Raw genomic sequence first — 22999 nt, 5'->3', positions numbered from 1 at the left:
TTTTAGAGGTTTAATTCCCTCAGACTCCAGGCCTGCAGGATGATGTGGTAGGAAGCAAACTTTGTTGTGGATACTTAACTACATATATATATATATATATATATATATATATATATTCACTCATAGCTTTGTTAAAATTGTGAACAAGAAAGCAAAATCTCATGAGAACTTTGTTCATGCAGACTCTTGTCATCCCTTCTGGCAATATCAGCTGTGTGGGCAAGAAAAATGTGTGACACCATTTTTATTTGTTTTAGTTGTGCTCAGTTTTACAGGTAGCATCTTCCCTTTAGACTTTCTCAACAAAAACAGAAGAAAGTTTGAAGCCACTTCCCCCATTACCCATTCATCTCCAACATTCCACTGAAGTGAAAAGCAGAAAACATCTTTTTTTAAAAAAGAAAGAGCGGTGAGTTTGTGAAGGCTTACCCCAGTTTGGAGCTGAGCTCTCTGCTATGGCACAGGTCTATTAGTTTGTCCTCAGGGTCCTGTAACTCCTGCCTACTCAAACAAGAAAGAAATCTCTTCTCTAGTTGTGACAGGGACATTCCTCCTAGCTGAAACACTTCCTGCAGCTTGGGGGAGCCTGACCTTCTTCAAAAACTGGATACTCAATCTGACTTCATAGGATGGAGAGGAGGCAGGGATCAAACTCTTCAAGGCAGAACAGACTCCCCAGGTAGGTCACATCCTGCTCAAGATGCTTGTTTCAGCACTGACATGGCACGAGGCACTTCGGTTGCGATCGTTGAGAACCTAAGTCCCAGCTCTAACAACAGAACCAGAGGCAAATTTGTTCCCTCTCTTGTTAAAGTCCCTGAATTGAAGATCTAAAGGATTTTTTTCCCTCAGACACACCTCAGTGTCACTAGCCCACTGCTGAAGAAGAGCTGAGCAGGGTCAGTAGCCTGCAGGGATGCCACCCTTCCGGGAATCGGAGGCTGCAGCCCATCCATCGTCTGTTCTGAGAACGGCCTGCACAATGGAAATGCCGCTGCTCACCCGCGTGGTATCGTGTTTTCTCATCTGTAGTTGTTCTTCTAAACCCTGAAATGCAGAAGTGCATGAGGACAACGGGAGAGAGAAACTGCACGTGGGCTGGACTCTGTGACGTAAATCCTCCATGTACAGCCCAGCATGCAGTGCCTGCATTACACAGGTCTACTAGAACTATATGCTATCCCTCTTCTTCTGTGAAGTATCCTTGAACAGCACAGTACCGACCTGTATCAGCTTTAATACTGTTCCCCTAGGAACATTTGCTAACACATAACTTTTCATGTGCACATCTTCCCAACACTGTGAGACCAGCACCAGACAAAAAGCTCACAAACACCCCAGCCTCAATTCAGACAAACCTTCTCTATTTCCTCCTCCAGCTCTGTGACATTAGGAAACAGCTGATCATGAATTCTGGGCTCTTCCACTGCTTTCTTCACATCATAACCAAACCAGATGGAATTGATGATTGCCTATGAGATGCAAAAAAGCCTCAGTGTTAGCTCCTTGCCTTCAAAGAGACACTATCCTTGCAGCAACAAAGGCAGAGATTTCAGAAGGATGTTCACTAGAGCACAAAGGAGATGTACATCGTAGTTCCCTCTGCCTCCAGCACTCCATCTCATGGGTGCATTGCAGCAAGCCAGGCTGTATATGCTTAGGATGATTCCCACACACAGAGACCACAAATGGCTAAAATGAACACAGGAAAAGGATCAGATCCTCAGGCTACTGAAGCTGGCTTTGTCCTGCTGTGAGTAAGGCACTGCTGTTTTTTTTTGGTGTACAGCAGTCACCTCGGTGCAAGCATACACTTACAGCTTCTTGCTGCTGCACTGCTGGTTTCCTTAAACCTGGCAGATTGCAGCTTGAAGCTGCTGGCAAGTGAAAGTAGCCTCAGCATCAACAGCTTCACAAGCTGCTTGTAGCAGCACTTCTCACAGAGACTACTCCACTACCTTAGCTAGAAAGCAGGATCCAGCACGGTGCTCCGAATGGCTGTGCACTTGCACAAGGAGACAGCTTTCCCCTGTCATCACTTTGGGTCTAACTGGGCCTTTGAGTGGTTGTCACAGCAGCTCACAGGGACCCTGCCTGTCAGGCGGTCTGACGTTGGCAAAAGTTCTTATTTAGCTCTTCTGCATGACTTCCATCCAAAAGGTAGGAGCTTTGATGAGAATGGCTCTAAACTAGGCAATGAGACTAATTCATGGACACCCAGACATCAAAGCTAAACTAAAGTCACAAATCTCTTACAAGTGGCAAGAACAACTTGACAAGGAAAAGGCCTGGAGTCGCAGAAGGGAGTAATTTAGTGAGAAGCCCTTTGTCTCTCTGGCAGGAGTTGGGATTGGAGGTCTGACCCTTGGAAGGCCAGGCAGGACACTCTCTTTCAGCTCCCATCCCTGCAGCAGGAAGCCATGGCTAAGGTCACATCACAGGCAGAGACTTGAAATCCTTTGCCCCAAACACTGCCTCCCCCCTACTCTGCTTTGCCCACATCACCACATACCAGTGCTGTTGCTGTGGTTATTTTTGATCCTCCAGCAGCACCAACCACCATCCTGATCTTTTTTGTTTTATCCACCAAAATGGAGGGGCACATGGAAGACAACGGCTGTTTACCTGTTGGGGACAGAGATACAAAAGAGGCTCAGTTTTCCCCCTGTAATTCACAGACCATCAGCTCCTGCTCCACATCTAAACCCAGAGTTTCCATATCCACCTTCCTAATTAATCTCACAGTTTGTTCATCCTCTGGGGGTCCCATTGTCCCCTGTACACATCTCCTCCCTGCTACCACAACACAAAGCTTAACCTTAGGGTTGTCTGTCATGCAGCTGCCTCACCAACACCATGGGACTTCCCTTTCTGTCCTTTCACTTCCCTGTCTCTCCAAAGTGTGAGGTACAGGAGGGTGACAGAACCCCAGCCCACACTAGCTGCAGTGAGATGGCTCTGCAGGAAGCAGTGCTGGAGCAGAGAGGGAGCTGAAGTTGGAGCATGAGATGGATCTACCTGGAGCTGCCCTACAAATCCCAACAGAGCACAGAGAGACATCTGGACAGTGTGTACTAATGCAAGATACAGCTTCAAGAATAAGATAGGAAGGTAGTTTACAGCTACCTGGTGCTATGAAATTTGCTGGAGAAGGAGGGATCCCAAATCCATTGATAATGTGAGGTGAGCTGAAGTCATCCATCTCATCATTATATATGATTCCATTCGTATTGGATAGTATATCAGAGCCAAAGCTAGAGAAGACGAGTTGGCACAGACATGTCAAAACCAGAAAGAACTTCAGGTGAATTACTGCAACGTGGGATTTGACAGGAGTAACTCTCCACTCCCTTCTGTTGCAAAGGACATTTTGTCACCCTTTGTGGGGAAGGAAACAGTTTATACTGTGAACACACAACTATGCAAAGAGGAAAGGCAGTCCTAGAGTGCTGCTGTATAGCTCCCCTGCATGGAACCTGAAGGCAGAAACAGCACAGCAAAGAAATACAGCTTAACTCCCCTTTCAGCCGGGCAGAAATGCACTCCCTTCAGAGGCAGCATGGCTCAAAGGAAGTCACATTTGGGAACTGCTGGCATTTTGCTTAGATGTGTCAAATGAGAGACATGTTCTACAGATAGAAAAAAACCCTCCTCCCCTTCCTCCTCTCTTTCCCCCCACCAGCTTCAGGCTTACGTACAGAACACAGTTCTTCCTGACAGCATCTGAAGCCAAACACTACTTTCAGGCCAGCTGCATTAGCTCAAATTCCTTCCAGAGGCCTGGGAAATAAGAGCTTGCAGTGATAATACTGCTTATGGGAAAATCCAGATGCAGTGGATGTTTCCTTGGTGGGTGAACCCAACACTTCACACATCTTGTGCTCTCACCCAACTACGCAAGCCTCAGCAATAAGAACTGACCTGCAAGCTCAGCAGTAGAAGTGCCTATTAACAGCACTACCCATCATTGCCCTGCTATAGAGATGACAGCTCAGTGATGTTTTATACCAACCACAGAACCACCACTAGGAAGATGGCAGAGGCCTACACAGAAGCAAGGTCTGAGCTCATACTATTGGTTGATGGTGCTGGTGGCGGACACAGCACTGCCATCATCAGCCACAATGGAGACGTGGGATGTGCCGGCACTATCTGCAGTGTAATATTCTGGCTCGTAGTATTCAACTGGATGGGAGGTGTTGTCTGTGATTTTCCTTCGGAGACTATCCGCAAAGAACTCAGACGTCATGTTTCTGATTGCCTGTCAGAAAAATCCAATGCAGTTACTCAGCAGATTAAGAGCCATGTAGTTATGAGGCTGATATCCGACACTTCAGACCACAGAAGAGTGGCAAATCCCAGCAGTGAGGCTATAGTTTTCCAGCAGGGGTTTTCCTTCTTCTTGAAAGATGGACATTGTACCAAAGAACACTTTAAGCAGTCACAGAAGAAGCTGCACAATGCACCCCTTTGTGTGGGAATTTAATCAGTATCCATTACTGTAGGTCTATGGAAAGCTGTCCTCAACACTGCTGTAAGGTGTAGGCAAGCACTGCTACACTTGCTTCAGAGATGAGAGAAGAGGGATCAGGTTGAGAGGACTACACCAAGGCTCTGCTCATTGCCTGGGAAGCTGCAAATTTGTGTCCATCAAGCTGGGCTGTGCTCAGATCCTGCTGCTTTTGGAGACTCATGAAGTAAAAGCACAAAGAATGAAGTTGGGAAAAGCAGGGGTCCTGCCTCACCCCTTCCCATCCGTAGGTCCACTTACTAGTGTGGACTGTGGTTAGAGATCTACAGGGTGCTGGGAGTATCATCTACCAAATAAGGCTCCAAAGTCTACGAAAACAGGGAGGGTTGTCCCTGAACAAACTCAAATGCTCCTGGTCAATTGATTCTGTTTTTCCTAACAACAGAAAAGTTTCCTCCATTTATATCCCTCACAGCTTATAGCCACTTGATTCAGAGGTATTTCAGTGCCTGTTTAGTCACCCAAAACCAGAGTGTCACGTTCCAGTCAGCCTGGGTGTTGCAGAAAGAAAAAGGCTTTTGCCAGGTACCTCTGTAATGTTGACAAATTTTGGATCTCCCAGCAAAGTCCTCTTGGCGTAGGCAAAGCGAAAGGCCTCCACGATGCGGTGGTAAGTCAGACCTCTCTCCTCCACAGTTTTGATACTGTCAGGAGAGAAATTATATCCTGGCAAGAGAAGACAAACCACTGTGAACACAAAGGAAAACCCAAACTCAATGGGGCACTAATAGAACTGTGTCAGATGGGCTCATCTTGAAACTCACTCACTACAGAGATGCAGCCACTGGACTGCCCTAACCTCTGCACGGAGAGCACAGGAGCTCTGCAGTTCTGAGCACTGTGAGTCCTGCTGCCTGTATGGCACTGCTCAGTGGCACTCTCACCTTTCAGTATGTTGAAAATGAGGGCTAGCACTGGGCCACTCAGGGGGGCAGAAGGTGTGTAGAGGATGAACTCTCCAAGTGTGACCTCTAGAGGGTCTTCTATCACCGTTGCTTTGTAGTCCCGCATGTCCTCCATCGAGACAATACCCCCTAGAACAGAAAAGGAAACTACAGATTTGTTTTTGTGATCCCTGGTGGGAAGAGAAGGTAATAGACTGCTGCCAGGCATCACAGCAAGAACAGGAGGGATCACAGACGAATCCAGAAAGTTTTACAGGAGGTGAATTTATTCTTTGATAGATCCAGCTGAAGCTCAGCCTAATATTGAGGTTGGACTAATTTGCAGCAGCCAGAAGTCTGGTGATCCATCTTTCTATAAAGGACATCAACAATGTCAGGGAACAAGATGTCCTTTGGGAGGCACCAAGTCTACCAAGGCACCCAGCTTACAGGAGAAGGATGCAGCTTTTGAGAGCAGATGCTTTGCAATACTCCACAGGCAGAAGAACAAGTATGCTCCGATGCTTTTCTTATCAGTAACAAGAAGACAGTAATTAACCATCACAAATAAAGCCAGGAAATGACCTTTGCACGTGAAATACACTGAAGCTAGAGAACGCAAGCTAGTAGGAATAGGATACTACCACCATCTAGTGGTACTGAGAGATTAAACACGATGACCATGTACATATTGTTTGAGGTAGAAGCTCGTTGGATTCAGGCTCTGTAAGCTATAATATACTATACCATGTCCAGAAATGCATAGATTATGCATGAAATGCTAGTTACGGTATAGAAATACTCAAAATATACTGCCCATTTCTGACTGAGTTTCAAATGCATCCATCAAAGTGCTATGGCTTCTTGTGTGCCTCCTGTTGCCACAGACCTGAGAAGTGGGATTTCAGGCAGCAGGTGTGAGCAGCAGGTCACAGCTCCTCCTGCATTCTGAGCTGCAGCACTCAGCTCACTCACACTATTTTGGACAGATGTTCTGTTTCTTACCTACACTGTGGATGTCAGCGATGATCTGTTCTGCCAGGCTTCCTGTGTAAAAGACATCTGCTCCTTCATCAGCTATAGTCTGGTATGTGTTGGCTAATTTAGGCATCTTGATGATATCACCCTCCTGAAGGATTTTCCCATCTTTGCAGAACACTTCACTGACAGAGAAAGGAGATTAAGAAGACCAGATCTGAGAGACAAGTTCAAAACCGTGTGTACCCTTATCAACTGACACAGATTTAGTCAAATCTGTCTTCATGTTGCCATCCTGGAGGGAAGAGGAACTGCCTGAGCTATGCCCCACTGGTCCTGATACCTTGCATAGGGACAAGAAAGTGAACAGTGGCTTCTGACTTGAGATTCCACGTTGCTCAGAATTTGCTCAGTGAAGCCTGCAGGAGGGAGTGTCACCTGCTGCAAGGCAGTCCACTCTCCCTGCCTGTTCCTCAGGTTAACAATTGCCTCAAGACACCCACGAGGGACCACTGTCCTTGAGGCCAAGCAGTTCAGATCAGAGCACAGGCTACGAAGCTACAGGGCTCAAAGCTTCCAGCAAGTCCAGGAGAGTGCAATTACAAACCAACCTACAGCTGGCAGGAAAAGAAAAGATGAAGCATGAACTCTCAAGTAAAGCTGGTAGACACCATGGGACTGGAAGATGAAGTACGTTTAAAACTCTTCATGCTCATAGTCCTTGCTAGAAGCGGATGATCAGAGGCACTGCTCTGGTAAGGCTGACTGCAGAGGAAGATATGACCCATAAACCCACTCCCTGACAGCAGCTGAGATAGTCAGGGAGAGGAACGTGCTCTGCAATTGCCCAAAAGGCAGTAAGATTAGCTTAGTGTGCTCAGGTTGTTAGTGTGCTCAGAGGACAGGCTGGGGATTCAAACAAACACTACCATCTGACAGAGTCGTCCCAGTACATGCTTCAGCTCCATCTCTGCATCAAATGCACTTTAAGAAGAGAACTCATCTCCTTTTCAAAGGCAGGACTGAACATTCCCAAAATTGGCCACACGATTTAGCACCTTCAGGTAGCTGGAACATTGGCAAGCGCAGTGAGTACAGTCACTGGAGGGAGGCACAGCCCTCACAGTCACTGCATTACACAGACACTCTTCGGCTAGGATGCAATAATCCCAGCTTTCTCTACGCAGATCTGCTCTACCTACCATAGTGAAGGATTGCTTTCAATTGACTGTCGTTTTGATCTGATAGCTGCTCCAAGGCCTTTCCCAATAAGGAATCCTTCTCTTGCCAACTTGACACTGGGCAGGAACAAGTCTCTCCATGGCAGTTTGCCGTGACGTTTGTGTGCCAGTTCATAGCCACGGATTTCTCCTGGAACAGCAATGGACAGTCCCCCTGGAGCAGAGAAGAAACATGTAAGTCTTCAGTAGCAAGGGGAAAAAAAGAAAGGAGACAAAAAAGAACAAGTTATCATTGCAGGAGTAAGTAGAGCAGGCTTTTTCTGTTGGCCTTGGTTATAGTTTACCAGGGATAGTTTACCAGCTCAGCCCATGCATACATTCTCTGGCTGGTAACTCAAAGGTTTGGGTCATTTTTGTCATTTTTCTCCAATTGAATCACAGCAAAGCTGCTCAGAACACAGAAGGTTATCATACCTGCCTGCAGCTCCCAGTCCTTCAGAGCTGAACACACCACAGTAAGAGGGTACAGAGGTTATGTATATGGCAGTGTCCACACATACACACTCCAAAATCTCTTTTGTCACACTGCAGCAGCAGTTGCAACAGATTGACTACACTGCACAGTGACACAGCAGTTTCCTTCAATCCTGTTTTAACTGGCATCCCCCAGAAGTTCAGCACACTTATCAGCCTCCCCCAAAGCTCCTTTCCTCTCCAGTTCTAGGGGTCACCATAAGGAGAAGTGGTTAGCATTTCTTTCTAATTTTGATTAGAAAAACACATCCCTGAAATGGAATTACTGCTCCTTCTCTGGAGCTTCTGAACCATTGGTGGAAGACACCATCATACCTACTTAAAGACACAAGAATTGATAAGAGCTATGTTTTAATCAGAGATGGAAAGAGAAGATGGCAGATATGAGATGGCAGGTCATCCTCCACGCTGTGGATTCAGCTGCGTTTTTATGAAGAGCAGTAAGTGCTGAGGTACTTAACTAGTCTGAAAGACCTAATCTTTCATTTCCTTGTGAGGAGAGGGCATAGATTTTGGAAATTTTTTTGAAAGATGTACGTGAGAAGGCTTTAGAAATGTAAGAGCATAATCATAGAAACATGTTATTAATCCAGACAGGTCAGTGGCAGCTAATGCAGGAGCTAGGTGGCCTCCCAAAGCAGTGAAAGAGCCTTTGCCTTTACCTTTCAGAGAGATCTGTGTGTTGTTCCCAAACATGTCCTCTGTTGCTCCTTTAGGAGCCACCTCTCTCGCATTAATGACTTCCACATTTCCTTTAGAGACAGAGGAAGGAAGATCACATTCAGTTCTGAAGTCAGCACCCAGGCACGGTCTGTGCAGAATAAGCCCAGTCACTCGGAACAAGATTCTTGGCAGTTGTTTTGTGGACAGTATGTTCCCTCAGAGAATGGGAGAGTCAGTATCTTACCTTGACTCAGGTAGCATAAATCACCCCTCTGTGCTTCAGGTGGAGGGGCAGAACTGTTCCAGATGCATACAGCCCTGCTGCTTACCTGTGCTGTTGTAGATGGTAAAGAAGAGTCCCCCTCCAATGCCCATGCTGTGAGGGCTCGTGAGTCCACAACAGAGCAGAGCTGCAATCGCAGCATCCACTGCAGATCCACCTTGCTGAAGGATGTCCCTGTGCAGCAGAAGAGAAAGCATCTTATGGCAACACACCACAGTGTCTCAGCTATCTGCAAGCTCTGGAGTCACCTCATTAGGGCAGATAGGACAAATCTCTAATGCTCATTTATCTGCACCTTATCCATGGGTTCCCCACAAACAGCTTTGAGCTTCTATTACCATAGAGAAGAGATCCTAGTGGTCTGGGTACAGACCAGATCGACAGTCATTAAAGAGACATTCAAACTAGCCTGAAAGCAACAAGATGTGTACCAAAGTACCTGGAGGAGACTGGCATTCCAGCCACTTCCATTATATATAAGAATAAGGAGCCTGAAATCGGCAGCACATACATCTAGAACTGGAGAACAGCTTGACAAAGGTATTTGAAAAGATAGAGTTTGAAAAGCGTCTCTCATTCCTATTGTTTCTGTGCCTAGGAAATCTGTCTGCTGTACAGTCTGTGGGTGACCACATTAATACTGGCTGGACGTGGTAAGGGCCCAGGTTTACTCACAGCCTCCTCATTCTACAGGGAGCTGAGTGCCTGTGCTGTGCAGCTGCCAAGGTTGCATCTGCACAACAGTGAAACAAAACAGTGTTGTCTTGTGTAAGAGCTTCACAGATAACGAGAGTCGTGGCAGAGTTAGCGATTACCTTCCAATTATTGAGCACTCCCTTGCATCCGTAGCCACAGCTGCCCTCTTATAGATGTGGGTGTCCTCTGAGTCAGAGCGCAGCCCAAAGAAGAGTGCCAGGAACAAGATGAGCCCCAGCAGGACTGCAGTCAGGACCCCGGTCACCACATAGCGCTTCCTCATCTTTCTGTGGGAAGAGACACGATCATCAATCTTGCTTCTTCTGGGGCCGCTAGGGAGCAGCTGATCAGGCACAAGAGCAAGCTTTTCATCTGTCTTTTTCCATATCTGCTGTTTCCTCTCTTTCCCCAGCAGCTGGCAGCTCTGCAGGTGGATGGGTGATTTTGGGAGGAGTGACCAGCGGAGATGAGAGCCCAATTCTGGCCTTGACAGGTACATCAGGGTGATGTTCCTCCTGCCTTCCCAGCCCTTGCTCGTCAATGGATTTCTATGGACTGCTGAGCTGCAGGCAGTGAACAGCTATCTCCTTCCCCTGACTGCTCATAGAGTGGCTCTTCCAAACATGCCCATGCTCAGATTCATATCAAAACTATTCCTACAGGCACAGCTGTTATGGTTTCTCTGTGTCACTGCCAACCTTTGTGCAGGACAACTGCTGCAACAACACAAAAGCTTTTACCAGCTTCCCCTTTACCCCTTACTGCCACACCATTTGCAGAGTGATCTATTTCAGTGAGCACTCCAGGGGCTCCTGGAAGCCCCTGAGTAACAGCTCAGAAGTATTAAAGTCCCTGAAATAAAAAGGCCTCAAACCAGCAGCTATGATTTGGGTAACAACCTGTCTTAAAGCAGGTAGGAAACCTCCTACATCAGAACAGCAGCAGTTTCATAGACAAGAAAGGAAATCAAAGAAACAGAACATAGTAAGTGTTAAATTTTGAGTCACATCATCTTCAATCAAAGAGAGCTTTAACCTCATATAACTCACTTTTAAAGGAATCCCTGTTCTGGAGGTTGTCACAGAGCACTACAACACACATCCTAGTTACTAACAAGTCACCTTGGCCAAAGCTATTTGGTGCTCCGCAGCATGAGCACAACACCCTCCTGCTCAGGATCCTTGGCTACAGCAGCTTTCCCCTGAGCCTGCCACTTCTAGAAGGCAACTGCCAGTGCTCATGTCTCCATACTTTCCCATTCTGCACAAAGATGCTCTTGGAGTGCCCAGGGTTACTGTTCATCAATGGATGAGCATAAGACACTGACACCTGCAGTACAGGTGTGCAAGACACACACCAGGGTAAGTTAAAAGCTATTGAGGGGATGGAGAGTCACTGACATCTTACTAGGACTGACATCTCATGAAATACATCTTGAATAACAACTACTCTTTGGCCCATTTCCTTTCTCTTTACAGGACTATTCTAGCAAAAAGACTTAAACCCATTGTAGCTCTTTCAGGATCCAACCTTCCCCAGTTCAGCATGGGTTTGGGTTATTATTGTAACAACTATACTTGCACAATAGCCAAAACACCCTTTACCTTACCGAAGCACCTGCTATCCTCAGAGACAAACCAGTCCATGGCATTAGGAGTGAAGAGTGGATCCACCAACTCCAGCCTCCGTGGCTACGCAGCTGCCCAAAGCAGAGGAACCTGCAGCAGTCAGAGCTGTGCCTTGCAGCAGGGCAACGAAGCAGTGAGTGTGCCAATGCTGACCTAACTGGAGGAAACAGGCCAGCCAAAATGAAGCACTCCTCAAAGGGAGGAGATTGGCAAGCGCTGCCCCTCAGCCTCACTCCCATTCTGCTGATTTCAAATAAGAGAATATCCGTTTTCTATCCAAGCCTTTCATCTGTGAGTCTCAGAGCACAAAAGATGTCTGCTTCCAAGTAAGGCAACTCAAATCAGGGCGTCAGTGCGCTGTATGTGCTGTTCTGTAAACAAATGTCAACCAAGGTCAGTGAAAGGTAAATGGATGAAACCTCTTTCCAGGTTCAGGACATGATTTACACTCAACCACTTTTAAAACAGACTAGCGGTGTGTTTGCAAAGCAGTTGCTGTGCAAGGAAACAGAGAAGCTATTATGCCCCCAACAATAGCTCACACACAGCCTCAGAGTTTAAAGACAGTTCTGTTTGTTGGCAGAGAGAATCCAGCTTCAGCACTGGCAGTCTCCTCCAGGCTTCACAAGAAATGCCAGGGGATCCTTTATCTGCACTCCAGCTAGGCAGAAGGTACTTGGTTTCATCTGGGCTGCCCCTCCAGCCCACGGTGACCCCAGCCCGGTGCTGGCACATTAACCTGTCGGCTCCTGGCTCGGACTGCCAGGTTCCCCACGGCCGCCTGCCTCGCTGCTGGGCTCCTGAGAGGGTTTGCTGCCTTGTCATGCAAGAACACGAGAGAAGGGGAGAGCTCACGCAGTACCTTGCTCCCTCGTTCACCACTTCTCTGGGTTCAGATGACCCTCACAGGTATCTCTCAGCATGCTGAAGAGCTCAATGCTGCATGCCCAGCTGCCAGGTGAGTGCACTGACCCCAGCAAGAGCCCTCCAGCTCACTGTGTGTGCCCCATGCACAGCTCCCAGCTGGCTGCCACAGCAGAGAGAACAAACTCAGGTGAGAACAATCCCCTCCACCTCAGCCACCTGCTCATCCCCCCTTAGCTTCATGACCCCTTTTGTGGGCACACAGTCTGTATGCCTTCCTGGCTGTGGCACAGCAAAGAGCCCGACAGCTCTCGTTTGCCATACAGCAGCTGGGAGACAGAGCAGGAGCCTACGGACCCCCACGCTCCCTCCACGCCTGCCCCATCTCATTACTCAAACAGCAGACTTTTCACACCAATGCTCCTTTTGAGCCCCAGCTCTGAAGCGAAGCCACTGTGATTCACTGCGGGGAGCAGCAGCGGTGTGCCACAACCTGAGCTGACTATTGTGTTTGCTGAGGCTGCTTTTAACCTCCAGATCTCTGCCAAATGCAGCTCTCTGGGAGCTTGGCTGGCATTGCAGTCACACACCACTGCTCAGCAGCAGCCCTGCAGCACAGAGGGGCTATAAGGCCATTAAAAGCATTGTGATCATTTCCCAGTGTCATAAAGGTCCACCAGCTGGTCCTAGCCATGAAATACAACGTGAATCCTGAGATTCACTCAGATCCAGCGAGCAGTAGAGTTGCACCTGTACGAGCAACCCCCTGTGCCATAGTCAGATGTCACAATTTTTACAGCTTTGTTTAAACATGACACAGGTTTTTGAGCTAAAGGAGTCCTGGTGCAATGGGGTAGGCAGTGTCAGGCTGAGGCCACAGCATCTGAACTGTTCTGTAAGCGGTGTAAGGGTGTGCTGCAGAGACAAGGAACTTGCCAAGGTCAAGAAAAGCCCAGGAGAACTAAAGGAGAGGGAGGTGAACCCAAAATCCAATCCATAGCAATAACATTACCATATTTAAACAGGTATTAATAACCAAGAATTGAAATACTGTTTTCATACACCACTGTTGTATAGAGTCAACCATCAGAGACTTCTTTTATTGGCTGACAGCAGAGGTCCCATTATTGATCCACCATTATATGACAACCTAACAAAGGTGCCCACAACTGATCACACAGGTGGAGCCACCTGAAGCATACAGAAGACCCTAAGCCAGCTACTTGGCACTCTAACACCAAGCACATACATTCTGCCTTCCTGCAGATGTGTTTTAGCACTTCCTAGAGCTGTTCCCAGCAGCCTACCATGGGGGCAGGCCGCATTTAGACATCAGCAAATGACATGCATTCCCATTAAGCTGTTGCTGGGTCTCCAGTGCATCACATCACTGTTACTTCTCACCGGGAGCTCATGGAGAGGTGGTGTAACAAACAAAGCAAATTGTTCCTTCATCTGTGGGAAGCCTTAGCACCGGGGGGTCTGTGCTCACACCTAATTAGCCAGATGACAGTTTAAATCCTTGGGTATAACTGTGCTAACTTCCCTCAGCTGTCACTGAGGACAGTAGGCAGCAGATTCTGCTTTCATGTGCAGGAATATCCAGACTCATCAGCCTCTGAGCAGCTAATTAGCTGAGGTTATTAGCTCCAAAAGAGCTTGCACTGAAGAAAACTAGGACGAAAGCAATGCAGAAAGTACACTATTGCTGTCCATAACTGTTTCTGTGAGTTTATCTATTCCTTCCTCCTCCAAAGGGAGAAAAGGTAGCTTGATCAATTTGTTATTCATAGTGCTCTCTTCTACGTATTTGTTTTTTTAACAGTTCTGTATGATTTAGCATGGCCCTAGCTAACTCTTTAGGGTCTTTCACCCTTTTCCTACTAAAATTTCTAGACCATGTTTTACTTTTTCCTTATACACCAGATCTGGAGCTTACATTGTGCATTCCCAACCAAGCACTCCTTCATGACATAATCCACAGGTCTTAGGTTGTAGAAGGCTAATATATGGTCTCATCACCCAAAGGCCTTACACAACAAGGACTGAGTGAAGATTACAAATGTACCTTTTACATCCAATTTGCCTCCTGCCTACCAGGTTAGAGTTCCCTGCAATGGAATCTTCACACCTTTCCACTAGTGGTCCCAAAGCAGCAGTGAGCTGGTGTGGGATACTTACTCCTGGGCAGAACTGGAATGGCTCAGATGCAGTATTTCTACCAACAGGTTTGTGTTAGCCCAAACGGCAGAGAGCTTTGTGACTTTGTTAGCAACGATGTATAACCCTGCTCTCCTGTAGCTTTGTTGGGATAGACATAAGCTTGTAAATACTATCCTTTTGAGATCAAAAATAGAAGGGTTAGTTCCCCTGCACCTGCTGTCCTGTACTCGGACACAAAGGTCTGACTTTCCCACATAAGCCTCTCTATTGCAGCCTTGCCCCACAGTTACTTCAATGAGACGTGTACTTAAGCCACTTGAGATTCCAATCTGCGAGTTCATGAGCTAAACACTTTTTCCCCTTAGGCCTTTTACTCAGTCTCAGTCTCTGGGATGCCTCTGATCAGGGCGCTGGCTCTCCTACCAACACCCAGGCAGACACACAAGCAGAGCCTCCTGCCAGGGACCCGTCGCAATGGGGAGCAGCAGCCATTTTCCCATAACTATTCCCACTTTGTCCACACGATGCCATTGAGAGACTTCAAAGAAGTGATCAACAGCTACCTCCCCTTCCAAAGGAAATCCTTCTTGATTCAAAGTCTTACACAGACTTCTGCAGAGAACTGTGATGTAAATACCGAAGTAGCTGGGATTCAAAACAAACACATTTTAAACCTAAGTCCTTTTGTTGGGTCACAGAATGAGACAGGAATTTGCTCTAGTGTTAGGCTAAAATTTAAACTAACATTTTTGTACTCACCCACCAGGAGTTATTCAAGTTGAAGTCTTATACAGTCTTAATCTCCCCCAACAATAAGGGGGAGATTCCCCCCACACCCTGTACATCTTGCTGCCTCCCTCAGGCACAGGTTTAAAGTCTTTAGCATTCTCTTCATCAAGCCTAGCACTGAGGGCTTATATATGCACACGGGTACTTTTTAGATAGGAAGGCTTCAGATCAACTCTACGGGTGCATGATGTCAAAGCCATAGGTAATCCATCATCTCAAAACATGGACGTTATTAAAATTTTACAAAGTCATTCAGAACATTGTTGTTCTACTCACTTCCAATTTAAAATCAAAATGTTTAATTAAAATAGTTTTATTTTTCCAGCACTTGCAAAATATGCTTTCAGATTATCTTCTTCCAATAAACAAGGAGCTGTTTATTGGATGTTGGCTTTTTCAGACCTTTTTCAGGTCCTATCATTCTCTTTATGAAAACTTTCATCTGATCTACTGAAAAAACGTACTGTTCCTTGTTCTGTTCCTTAAGAAATCCCACACAGCACCTCAAGGCTGAGGGCAATAGCTTAATTTATGCCATTTCTAACTTTCCCTTACCTCTCGAAGAGTACTTTCAAGTTCCAAGTTCTATCCTTTTGCACAGATCCTTATTTACCAATATCCCTTGAATATCCTTTCTGAAACAGTGAATCCCTTTCTTGAGCTGGTATGTCCCTGTAGCACTAGCAGTAAACACTCGTCTTTCTTTAAAAGCTCTCTAAAGCTTTCTGTACTATTCGATATTTGTACAGCTCTACTTATGGAGATTAACCCATTGAAACTCATTACTTTTGAATTCACAGCTTAAGTAATCATTGACTAGGTGAAGAGTCAAGGGTCAACACCCTTTAATATGCATATCTTAGCACTCATAAATATCTATCACCAGCAGAATCACTCTTCATTTTTTATTCTTTTACCACATGATCAAAGATCATCCTATTTTGATCAAAGATCATCCTACATTTACTTCCCCTACTTTGGTGATAGCTTAAATTCTGACTAAGCAACTGAACAAATACATAGTCACACCAAGTGGCCATCTCCATGGAGTGCTGTGCCATCAACACTCCTCTTGCCCACCAAATGGTGCCCTCATAGCTCGCATTTGGGTTTTCAGGTGTTTGTGCCTCACAGCTTAAACCCAGACACACTGACAGTTTCAGTTGTGACTACATCTGATTGGAGTATCCTCTGCCAAGTGGGAGAAACTACCTGCAATGCACGGTCACTGATCAGTTCTTCAGCAGTCACAGCTACACACCACCTTAAACCACCACTAGTTTTAGTTTAGATTAATGCTCCAGCTGCAGTGAGATGACACACTGCCTGTTCCACCACCCATTCCCATAGCAGGGATAGCAGAGCAGGCATCCAGAGATGGAGAAATCTGTCCACCACTAAACCTCACTGAAGCTTTTGAGCAACAATACTGCTCCTGCCTGCACTGTTTGTAGAGCTTACAGCTGCAGATCAAAAATCGCAGCTCACTTGCCCTTGAGCAGTATAGCATAAACCCCAGCAGTAACCCAAATTCAAGGTGCAGTATCTGCCCTTGGACTCTTGATTACTCAGCAATGAAAGCTTATCTCTCTGCTGCTGTACATGTTTTACTAGGCACCTTAGAGCCAGCTTGAACATGAGAGATGAATGCCCATCCAGAACACAATCCAGCACAGACAAATCACAGCTTGCCTGAAACTTGGGCACAGCAGGGCTCCAAGCCTGTGCATCCTAAGCTGCTTTTTTAGTCAGCAGGCTGTCCTGCAAACACTGGATGAAGCAAAGTCTGCTTGGATGCCAGGTAGCACTGCTAGATGCTATCTTTTAACCCACCAGGATCAACAGTTTAATGTCTCAACTCCAGACCTGTCCAGTTCCTCCATGCTGCTCCAACCTTTGACGTGCTGGATCCTTACTTACATCAGAGGAATGGTGCCTATACTACAATGAATAATGAACAAGGTTTGTCTTAGCACCAAGAGTAAAAAAAGCTTTGGGAACCCAAGCCGTAGTTCCTCTACTTAAAACTACATCTCCTTTCAACTCCAATTCTTGTTATAAAACATGAGCATTCCAGCCTTGAGACGTTTGGAATGGAGTTAGCGTGGGCTCATCTTTTAAAAAGGACTTTCTAATGCCCCTCTAAAGAGGGCAGGTCCCTTCAACTATTGCCCAACAGATCTTGAGCAGAATAGAAGCGATCAGGAAAGCAGGTACTGGCACGGGAAGCACTCTGAAGGCTCAGGAACCTGCAGATCCTACTGGCCAGTTTGAAGTACGTATTCATAGCCCAGGCCTTACTCAGCTAGTAACACATGCTGCTCTCACTGTACCTAATGTGCTGATGTGAGCCTCGTGGCACTTCACGGGAAAGATTGCAACACGAGCAACAAAACAAAGCAAAACAACAAAGCAGATTGCATGGGAAGATATTTGCTCTTTGCCCCAAACAAAACAAAACATACTTTCAGTCCTTAGCACCTAAATGAAGGGGCAGGGAAAAGAACTTTAACTCTTTGCCCCATTACTGAAAGTCAAGTCCTGTGGCTTTCTTCAAGGGTGATGCAGTCTTTTCCTGTGGCATGTTCTCACCAGCATGGAGTTGGAACAGGCTGGACATTCCTCAGCAAGTTACTCTTTCACTTATGTACACGTGGGAGAGTTGAAGATGGGGTCAGAGGATGTTAAGTAATCTGAAGATAGTTCTTCTGGTTCTGACAGGTGAACAGTTTGCTGTACACAGGTTGCACTACAGCTATGGCATTTCAAATGCATCTGGTTTTGGGAAAGTCACATATCTCTGTATAGTCATTAATCCAACAGATTGTCCTGCTATGAATAAGCAGCAGAGCCACACCTCAAACAGAAATGGCATGGTTCATGGAAGTTCATTACAAAAAAAAAAAAAAGAAAAAAGTACCTTCTGCAGGGCTTGCTATCCCTTTCTGATTACAATGCTCATGATGTGACCGTCTTGTTCTCTAAAAATCAGTGGGTACTGTTGAAATGTGAACAGCAGAGTGAAATCTCTGTCTCTTCCTCTGAAGGACCACACTTGTCAGTGTATGAAGCCGTACCTTCACAGCCCTTGCTGTGCAACTTGCAGACACTGAAAAGCATCAGGAAGCATGAAGGCACTTCTGGGTGCTTTCTCATTTTGCTTCTTCCCTCACCACTTACTGATTTTGCCATAAGAATGTCAGGAAATGATACCAGCAACAGCTGACCACATTAATCATGTAATTGAGTCTCCTATTTAGACTTCTGCTTTTTATTGTGGAACACACAATCCAAGCTTTCAAATTCCTACTACTTTAATGAACACATCACTGGAAGTTGTTATGAGATACCCTCATTCTGCAGGTTAGCATCTCTTTCATGAGGACATCTTTCTCCTCTAACAGAACACTGCATTCCATTACTATTCCAGTGCAAGAATCAGAGAGGTTCTGGGTACCCAGTAACACGTATTAGTTGCGTGTAAGACTGCTTCCCACTAAGCAAGACCACTGAGAGATGTTTAAAGAGGGAAAGCTTTGATAAAGCCTGTTGAAGTTGTACTTCTCTGACATCATGGAATCACGCCACTGGCAACGTTAAGAAAATAAAGATCCCAATGGATTCTGATTTTCATGAAGTCATTACGATCCTTACGATACTCGAGATGCAGAAGGGAGATAAATCTAAATGAACTTATAATTAGGAACTGGTATGAGGTACCCAAATGGATTATGACAGTCATTGTAACATGTAGAATTAGGCTTAGGTTATAAGAAGGGTCAGTGCAAAAAGATATTTCCTGACCTTTCTTTGCATCGTGTCATCTTGTAGCCAAATAAAGAGGATGGAAATATGGAAGTGGTTTCATTTCTTCAAGAGTACATTCTTGATTTGGATAATAAAGGACGTTATTTCCTATTTTCTGTTCAAGTTGGTCTATGTCTTTCTACAATAACTCCATATATCAAAGCTGTACACAATGACAGGAACAAGGACCAGGTCATTAAAACTTAATTCCTATCTCACAATTGATGCAAACATTCCGGTTCCTCCCTACTGAAAACTGCAACTGTTCTCGGTTCAAGGATCTTCCTTTATTACCTTTCCTCACTGATAAATTTATCGACCACCACCTACACTCAGTCAATACTCCCAAATTTTATATCAAACTCCACTTCCCAAGACGAATCTGCACCATTTATTTATCAGCTTTATGAAGCCCTTTCATCTTTGCAAAGCCTTTCTGTTGGGCCACCAAAGGCTCTGCCGTGTTCCTGCTGCCAGATCTGCCTTTCCTGCAGTAGCTGGTGATCAGCTCAGCAGTGTGACACAGCTTCACTCGACCTCACCATACTGAAACAAAACAGTGGAGAGAGCTAATGAAAGAAGAAAGGAGGAAAGAAGGTGGAGTAACAGGAGAAAGACAAATCTCTAAAGCGATGAAATGGAAAATGGAGGAAGGGAGAGTGAAGGAGGCAGGCAGAACAGCAGAGAAATACTGAAGTGTGGGAAAGGGGAAAATGAAAAGGCAAAAATATGATGCTCTCCAGGGCAGAGGTTTCTTAGAATACTTAGAATAGTTTCTCAGTATAGCCTGCCCTTTGCATGTACACTAAGGTGAGGTGCGCAGATCATAGCTGAAGTTTGGACTTTCTTAGACCTTTGCAGAGGGCTTGTTTACTATTATTGATATATTAAGTAACTATTGACTGTAGAGCATCTGAGCAGGAAAAAAAAATACAGGTTCCAAAAAATAAAAATAAAAAAAAACAAACAGAAATAAAAGGTCTTAAGGTCTTGCATTCACTAAAGAGATTTCCACAGACTTCAGTGGAACTCAGAGGACAGCTCAGCTTCCAATAGGAAATAAATAAAAATCATACTACCTGCTCAGATTCACTCACTTTTGCTAAATAAAGGCTTTACAAATAAATGAGATGGATCGTGGTGGAGCTGTTTTGAATAACAAAGACCTGGTCTTTGATGTCCACTTACATGTCTGAGAGGGCCATTTGTTTTGGCAATGAGCACACAGTCTCCTAGGCACTGTTCTGGTCCCTCAGATGTCTAAATATTTGTTTTTCTGGGCAGAATCTGTTCCTTTACACACAAAGTTGCCCTTGATAGCTCAGTTCTCTCCCCAGCTCCTGAGCTGGAAGTCTCCCCCACATTCTGCTTCTGGAAGTAACTCCCAGTACCAATCCACAGTACCTGCACCCTTCTGGCTCTGCACCTGCCTCCCAGCCTTCCTCTTTGCTATCTGTTAGGAAAACTTGTCATTGCTTGACGTCCACTCACACTGCAGATAAAACCATGGGAAATTGCAACTCAGTTTCATGACCCTAAAAATCAACTTCACCTCAAAACTCTTACATCTCAATTAGGAATGAAGACCCTAAGCAAGCTGGTTGTAGACAGGGCATCTTCAAGAGTTGAAGATGCCACACAGAAGTTAAAAAGCTTGCCCAGTGTTGTAAATTAAGTTGTACTTGCAAAACAGATAAAGACTCTGACACCTGGTATTTATAATATGGAGGTAATTGGAGAGAAGCCAAAGTCACTGAAGTAAACTGAGACTCGGCAATCCCTACAGAAGAGAAACACTCTACAAACCTGAGATGGAAGGCTCGTGAAACACCCTTCCTAAAGCATGACTAAAGAGCAGGAAAGATGTAACATAGGGAAAGAAACAACTCCTCCATTTCATGCCCCAGTCCAACCAAAATATGAAGACAATACGATAAAATCACGCTGTTTACTCACTACTTGGAAAGCTCTGATCTCCCTGGATTCAGTTCACTTTCTGCTGGCAACACCAGAGGAAGGCACTTCTGCCCTACTCTCTTGCCTCTTATTCCTCCAGGGTTCTCTGCCACAGGTTCCCAGAAGCAAGGATTTCAAAAGCTGAGTGGTAGCAAGACTTTATATATGGGAGTGGTCAGACAAGGAGGTGATGTAATGAAGTCATATTTTCAGGCAGTAAAGGCACAGTCCCTGCCCCCCACCCCCTGAAGAACTGCTGGCTCATGGGGCAAGCTGGGAACAGTGATCAGACACTTTCCATGCTGTACTTTCTCATGCTAAGCGGAACAGCAAACAGGGTGGAGAGCAAGGGAAGATTAGACTTGAATGAGGACAATAGTTTGATGTTGGGTCCCAGGAGTGTATCTGTACTGGCAGTCATTCCTTCACGCACCAAACAATGCCCTGCCAGTTGCTGGCTTTGCCCATGGCACAAGCTCTGGTAGCAAGGATGCTCCCTGTGTTACAGCATCACTGCCACCAGACCCACTCCTGCATTCTCCCCAGTTAGCTGATGCTGGAGCACTGCCCAACTCAGGGCCAGAGGGCTGGGAGCCCTGTGGAGGTGAGGGAACGTTTATCACGTAAAAGGGACTGTCCTGGCCACTGACCTGGGAAGCTCTTGAGAGGTACATCCTGCCCTTCTCCACCAGAGGAAGTCTTGCAGCCTCTGAATGGAGAGGAAATCTCTCAAGGATGTACCATTGCTCTCCAAAGGAAAAAAAGAAATCATTTTCAACTTCCGTCATTACTGTTTTTCAGTCTTTCACTGAAGGGTTTGGTTGAATGCACATAAGGATAGAGTCTGACCAACTCGGAGCTCATATGCCACTAGCTGAGTATCCCTGCTACAGCTGTGTAGCAGGAGATGCCAGGTCCAACAGTGATGCAAGTATCTTCTCAGCTGAGACAACCAGAAAAGGCAAGAGCTGCTCTAGGGCGTCACAGAGTAGAAGCCACAGAGTTTCCATCACTCGCCAACGATGACACCAGCTTCATGCAACAGCAGCCAAACAAATGCCAAGCTCATTCCATCAAAATCCCACACCAACAGGATCCTCCACAGCCAGTTAGTATGTCTGGGTGGGGAAGGAAGACATACAAATGACTCTCGCAAGAAGAGCTGCTTGTGCAATTGGACAGGGAATTATGTTCCTTTTTCTCCTTCCCTATTTAGTTTAGTTAGTTTAATTAGTTAGTAAGTTCGCTTCCAGTCAGAGATTCCCCCCCATCCCGTTCCCATGACACCATGCCAGCATAAGGAAGGGAACTATTCCAAACACTTAAAGCACGGTCCCATATGCCAAGTCATGGTCCAAATCTCATTGACCTTAAAGACTTGTGGCTGCTTTGTTTTAGTGTCATAGGAACCAAAACAGGTACAAAGTGAACCAAAACAAAACTTAACTTCTGGGAAAGCTGCATAATATTTTTTTTTATAACCTTTTTTTTTCCCTTCACATCTAAGATGTTTTTTTTTGTGACATATGGAAGACCATAACTTACAGAAATGTGATCTAAAAATATTCCCTCTTGTTTTGTCACTTTTTGGGATCCTTGGCTTGATCCTAACCCTTGAGTTCCTGCACTTCTGCCTTTCTGATTCTCTCCCCCACCTCACCTGGGCAGAGCCAGCAAGGTGCTGGGTGCTGCTGACCTGCCTGCTGGGGTGAAAGCACAATGCTCCCAACCACCACAACCTGTGCAGACCACCACATTCTTATCACTACAAAAGAAGCCTTCAACTTCACAGCATTTTTAAGTTACTGTCAGGGAGCCTCATGGGCTCGGATGAGAAAAGCATTCACATCCCTGCATTAAGAGACAGAAGAACAGAGACAATCCCTCCCAGGGCTGGAACCAGGAATGTTCTCCCAGATCCCCTTCAGCATGCTGCCAGACATCACTGCTCTTCTGTCACCTATCCAGCACATACTCTAAACCCAGACGCAGCTGGAGGTGACAAGAGCAGGGGCTGACAGCGATCTAACCACGCGGTGCCT

At 45.8% G+C, this 22999-nt stretch overlaps 1 protein-coding gene across 3 annotated transcripts; it reads right to left on the bottom strand.

The window, feature by feature from the left end:
* Positions 1–229: 229 nt before the first annotated feature.
* On the bottom strand, positions 230–15909 carry GGT1 (gamma-glutamyltransferase 1). Of its 3 annotated transcripts, XM_065738936.1 has the most exons (14): positions 15750–15909; positions 9870–10037; positions 9101–9228; positions 8771–8860; positions 7596–7788; positions 6421–6578; positions 5416–5565; positions 5061–5197; positions 4074–4261; positions 3127–3254; positions 2513–2625; positions 1359–1472; positions 859–1047; positions 230–769 (listed from the first exon to the last, which is right to left on the bottom strand). In XM_065738936.1, exons 2-13 carry the CDS (start codon positions 10031–10033, stop codon positions 901–903), a joined length of 1710 nt encoding a protein of 569 aa, XP_065595008.1. In that variant the 5' UTR covers positions 10034–10037; positions 15750–15909; the 3' UTR covers positions 230–769; positions 859–900. The 3 variants fall into 3 exon arrangements, with proteins under 3 accessions (XP_065595008.1, XP_065595005.1, XP_065595007.1); XM_065738933.1 differs by having other exon boundaries at positions 230–1047; XM_065738935.1 differs by lacking the exon at positions 15750–15909 and adding an exon at positions 11360–11436 and having other exon boundaries at positions 230–1047.
* Positions 15910–22999: the final 7090 nt, after the last annotated feature.

This window comes from Cyrtonyx montezumae, unplaced genomic scaffold (genome assembly GCF_038088225.1).
Source record: "Cyrtonyx montezumae isolate F1298 unplaced genomic scaffold, pur_monq_1.0 scaffold_23, whole genome shotgun sequence".
NCBI lineage: Eukaryota > Metazoa > Chordata > Aves > Galliformes > Odontophoridae > Cyrtonyx > Cyrtonyx montezumae.
This window is presented reverse-complemented; position numbering and strand designations above follow the sequence as displayed.

Coding starts and splice junctions, on each gene's coding strand:
- GGT1 (XM_065738933.1), bottom strand. CDS start 10,033: ATGAGGAAGCGCTATGTGGTGACCGGGGTCCTGACTGCAGTCCTGCTG. Junction 4,262..5,060: donor AATTTGTCAACATTACAGAG/GTACCTGGCAAA, acceptor TTTTTCTGACAG/GCAATCAGAAACATGACGTC. Junction 1,048..1,358: donor TGGAGGAGGAAATAGAGAAG/GTTTGTCTGAAT, acceptor TCTGCATTTCAG/GGTTTAGAAGAACAACTACA.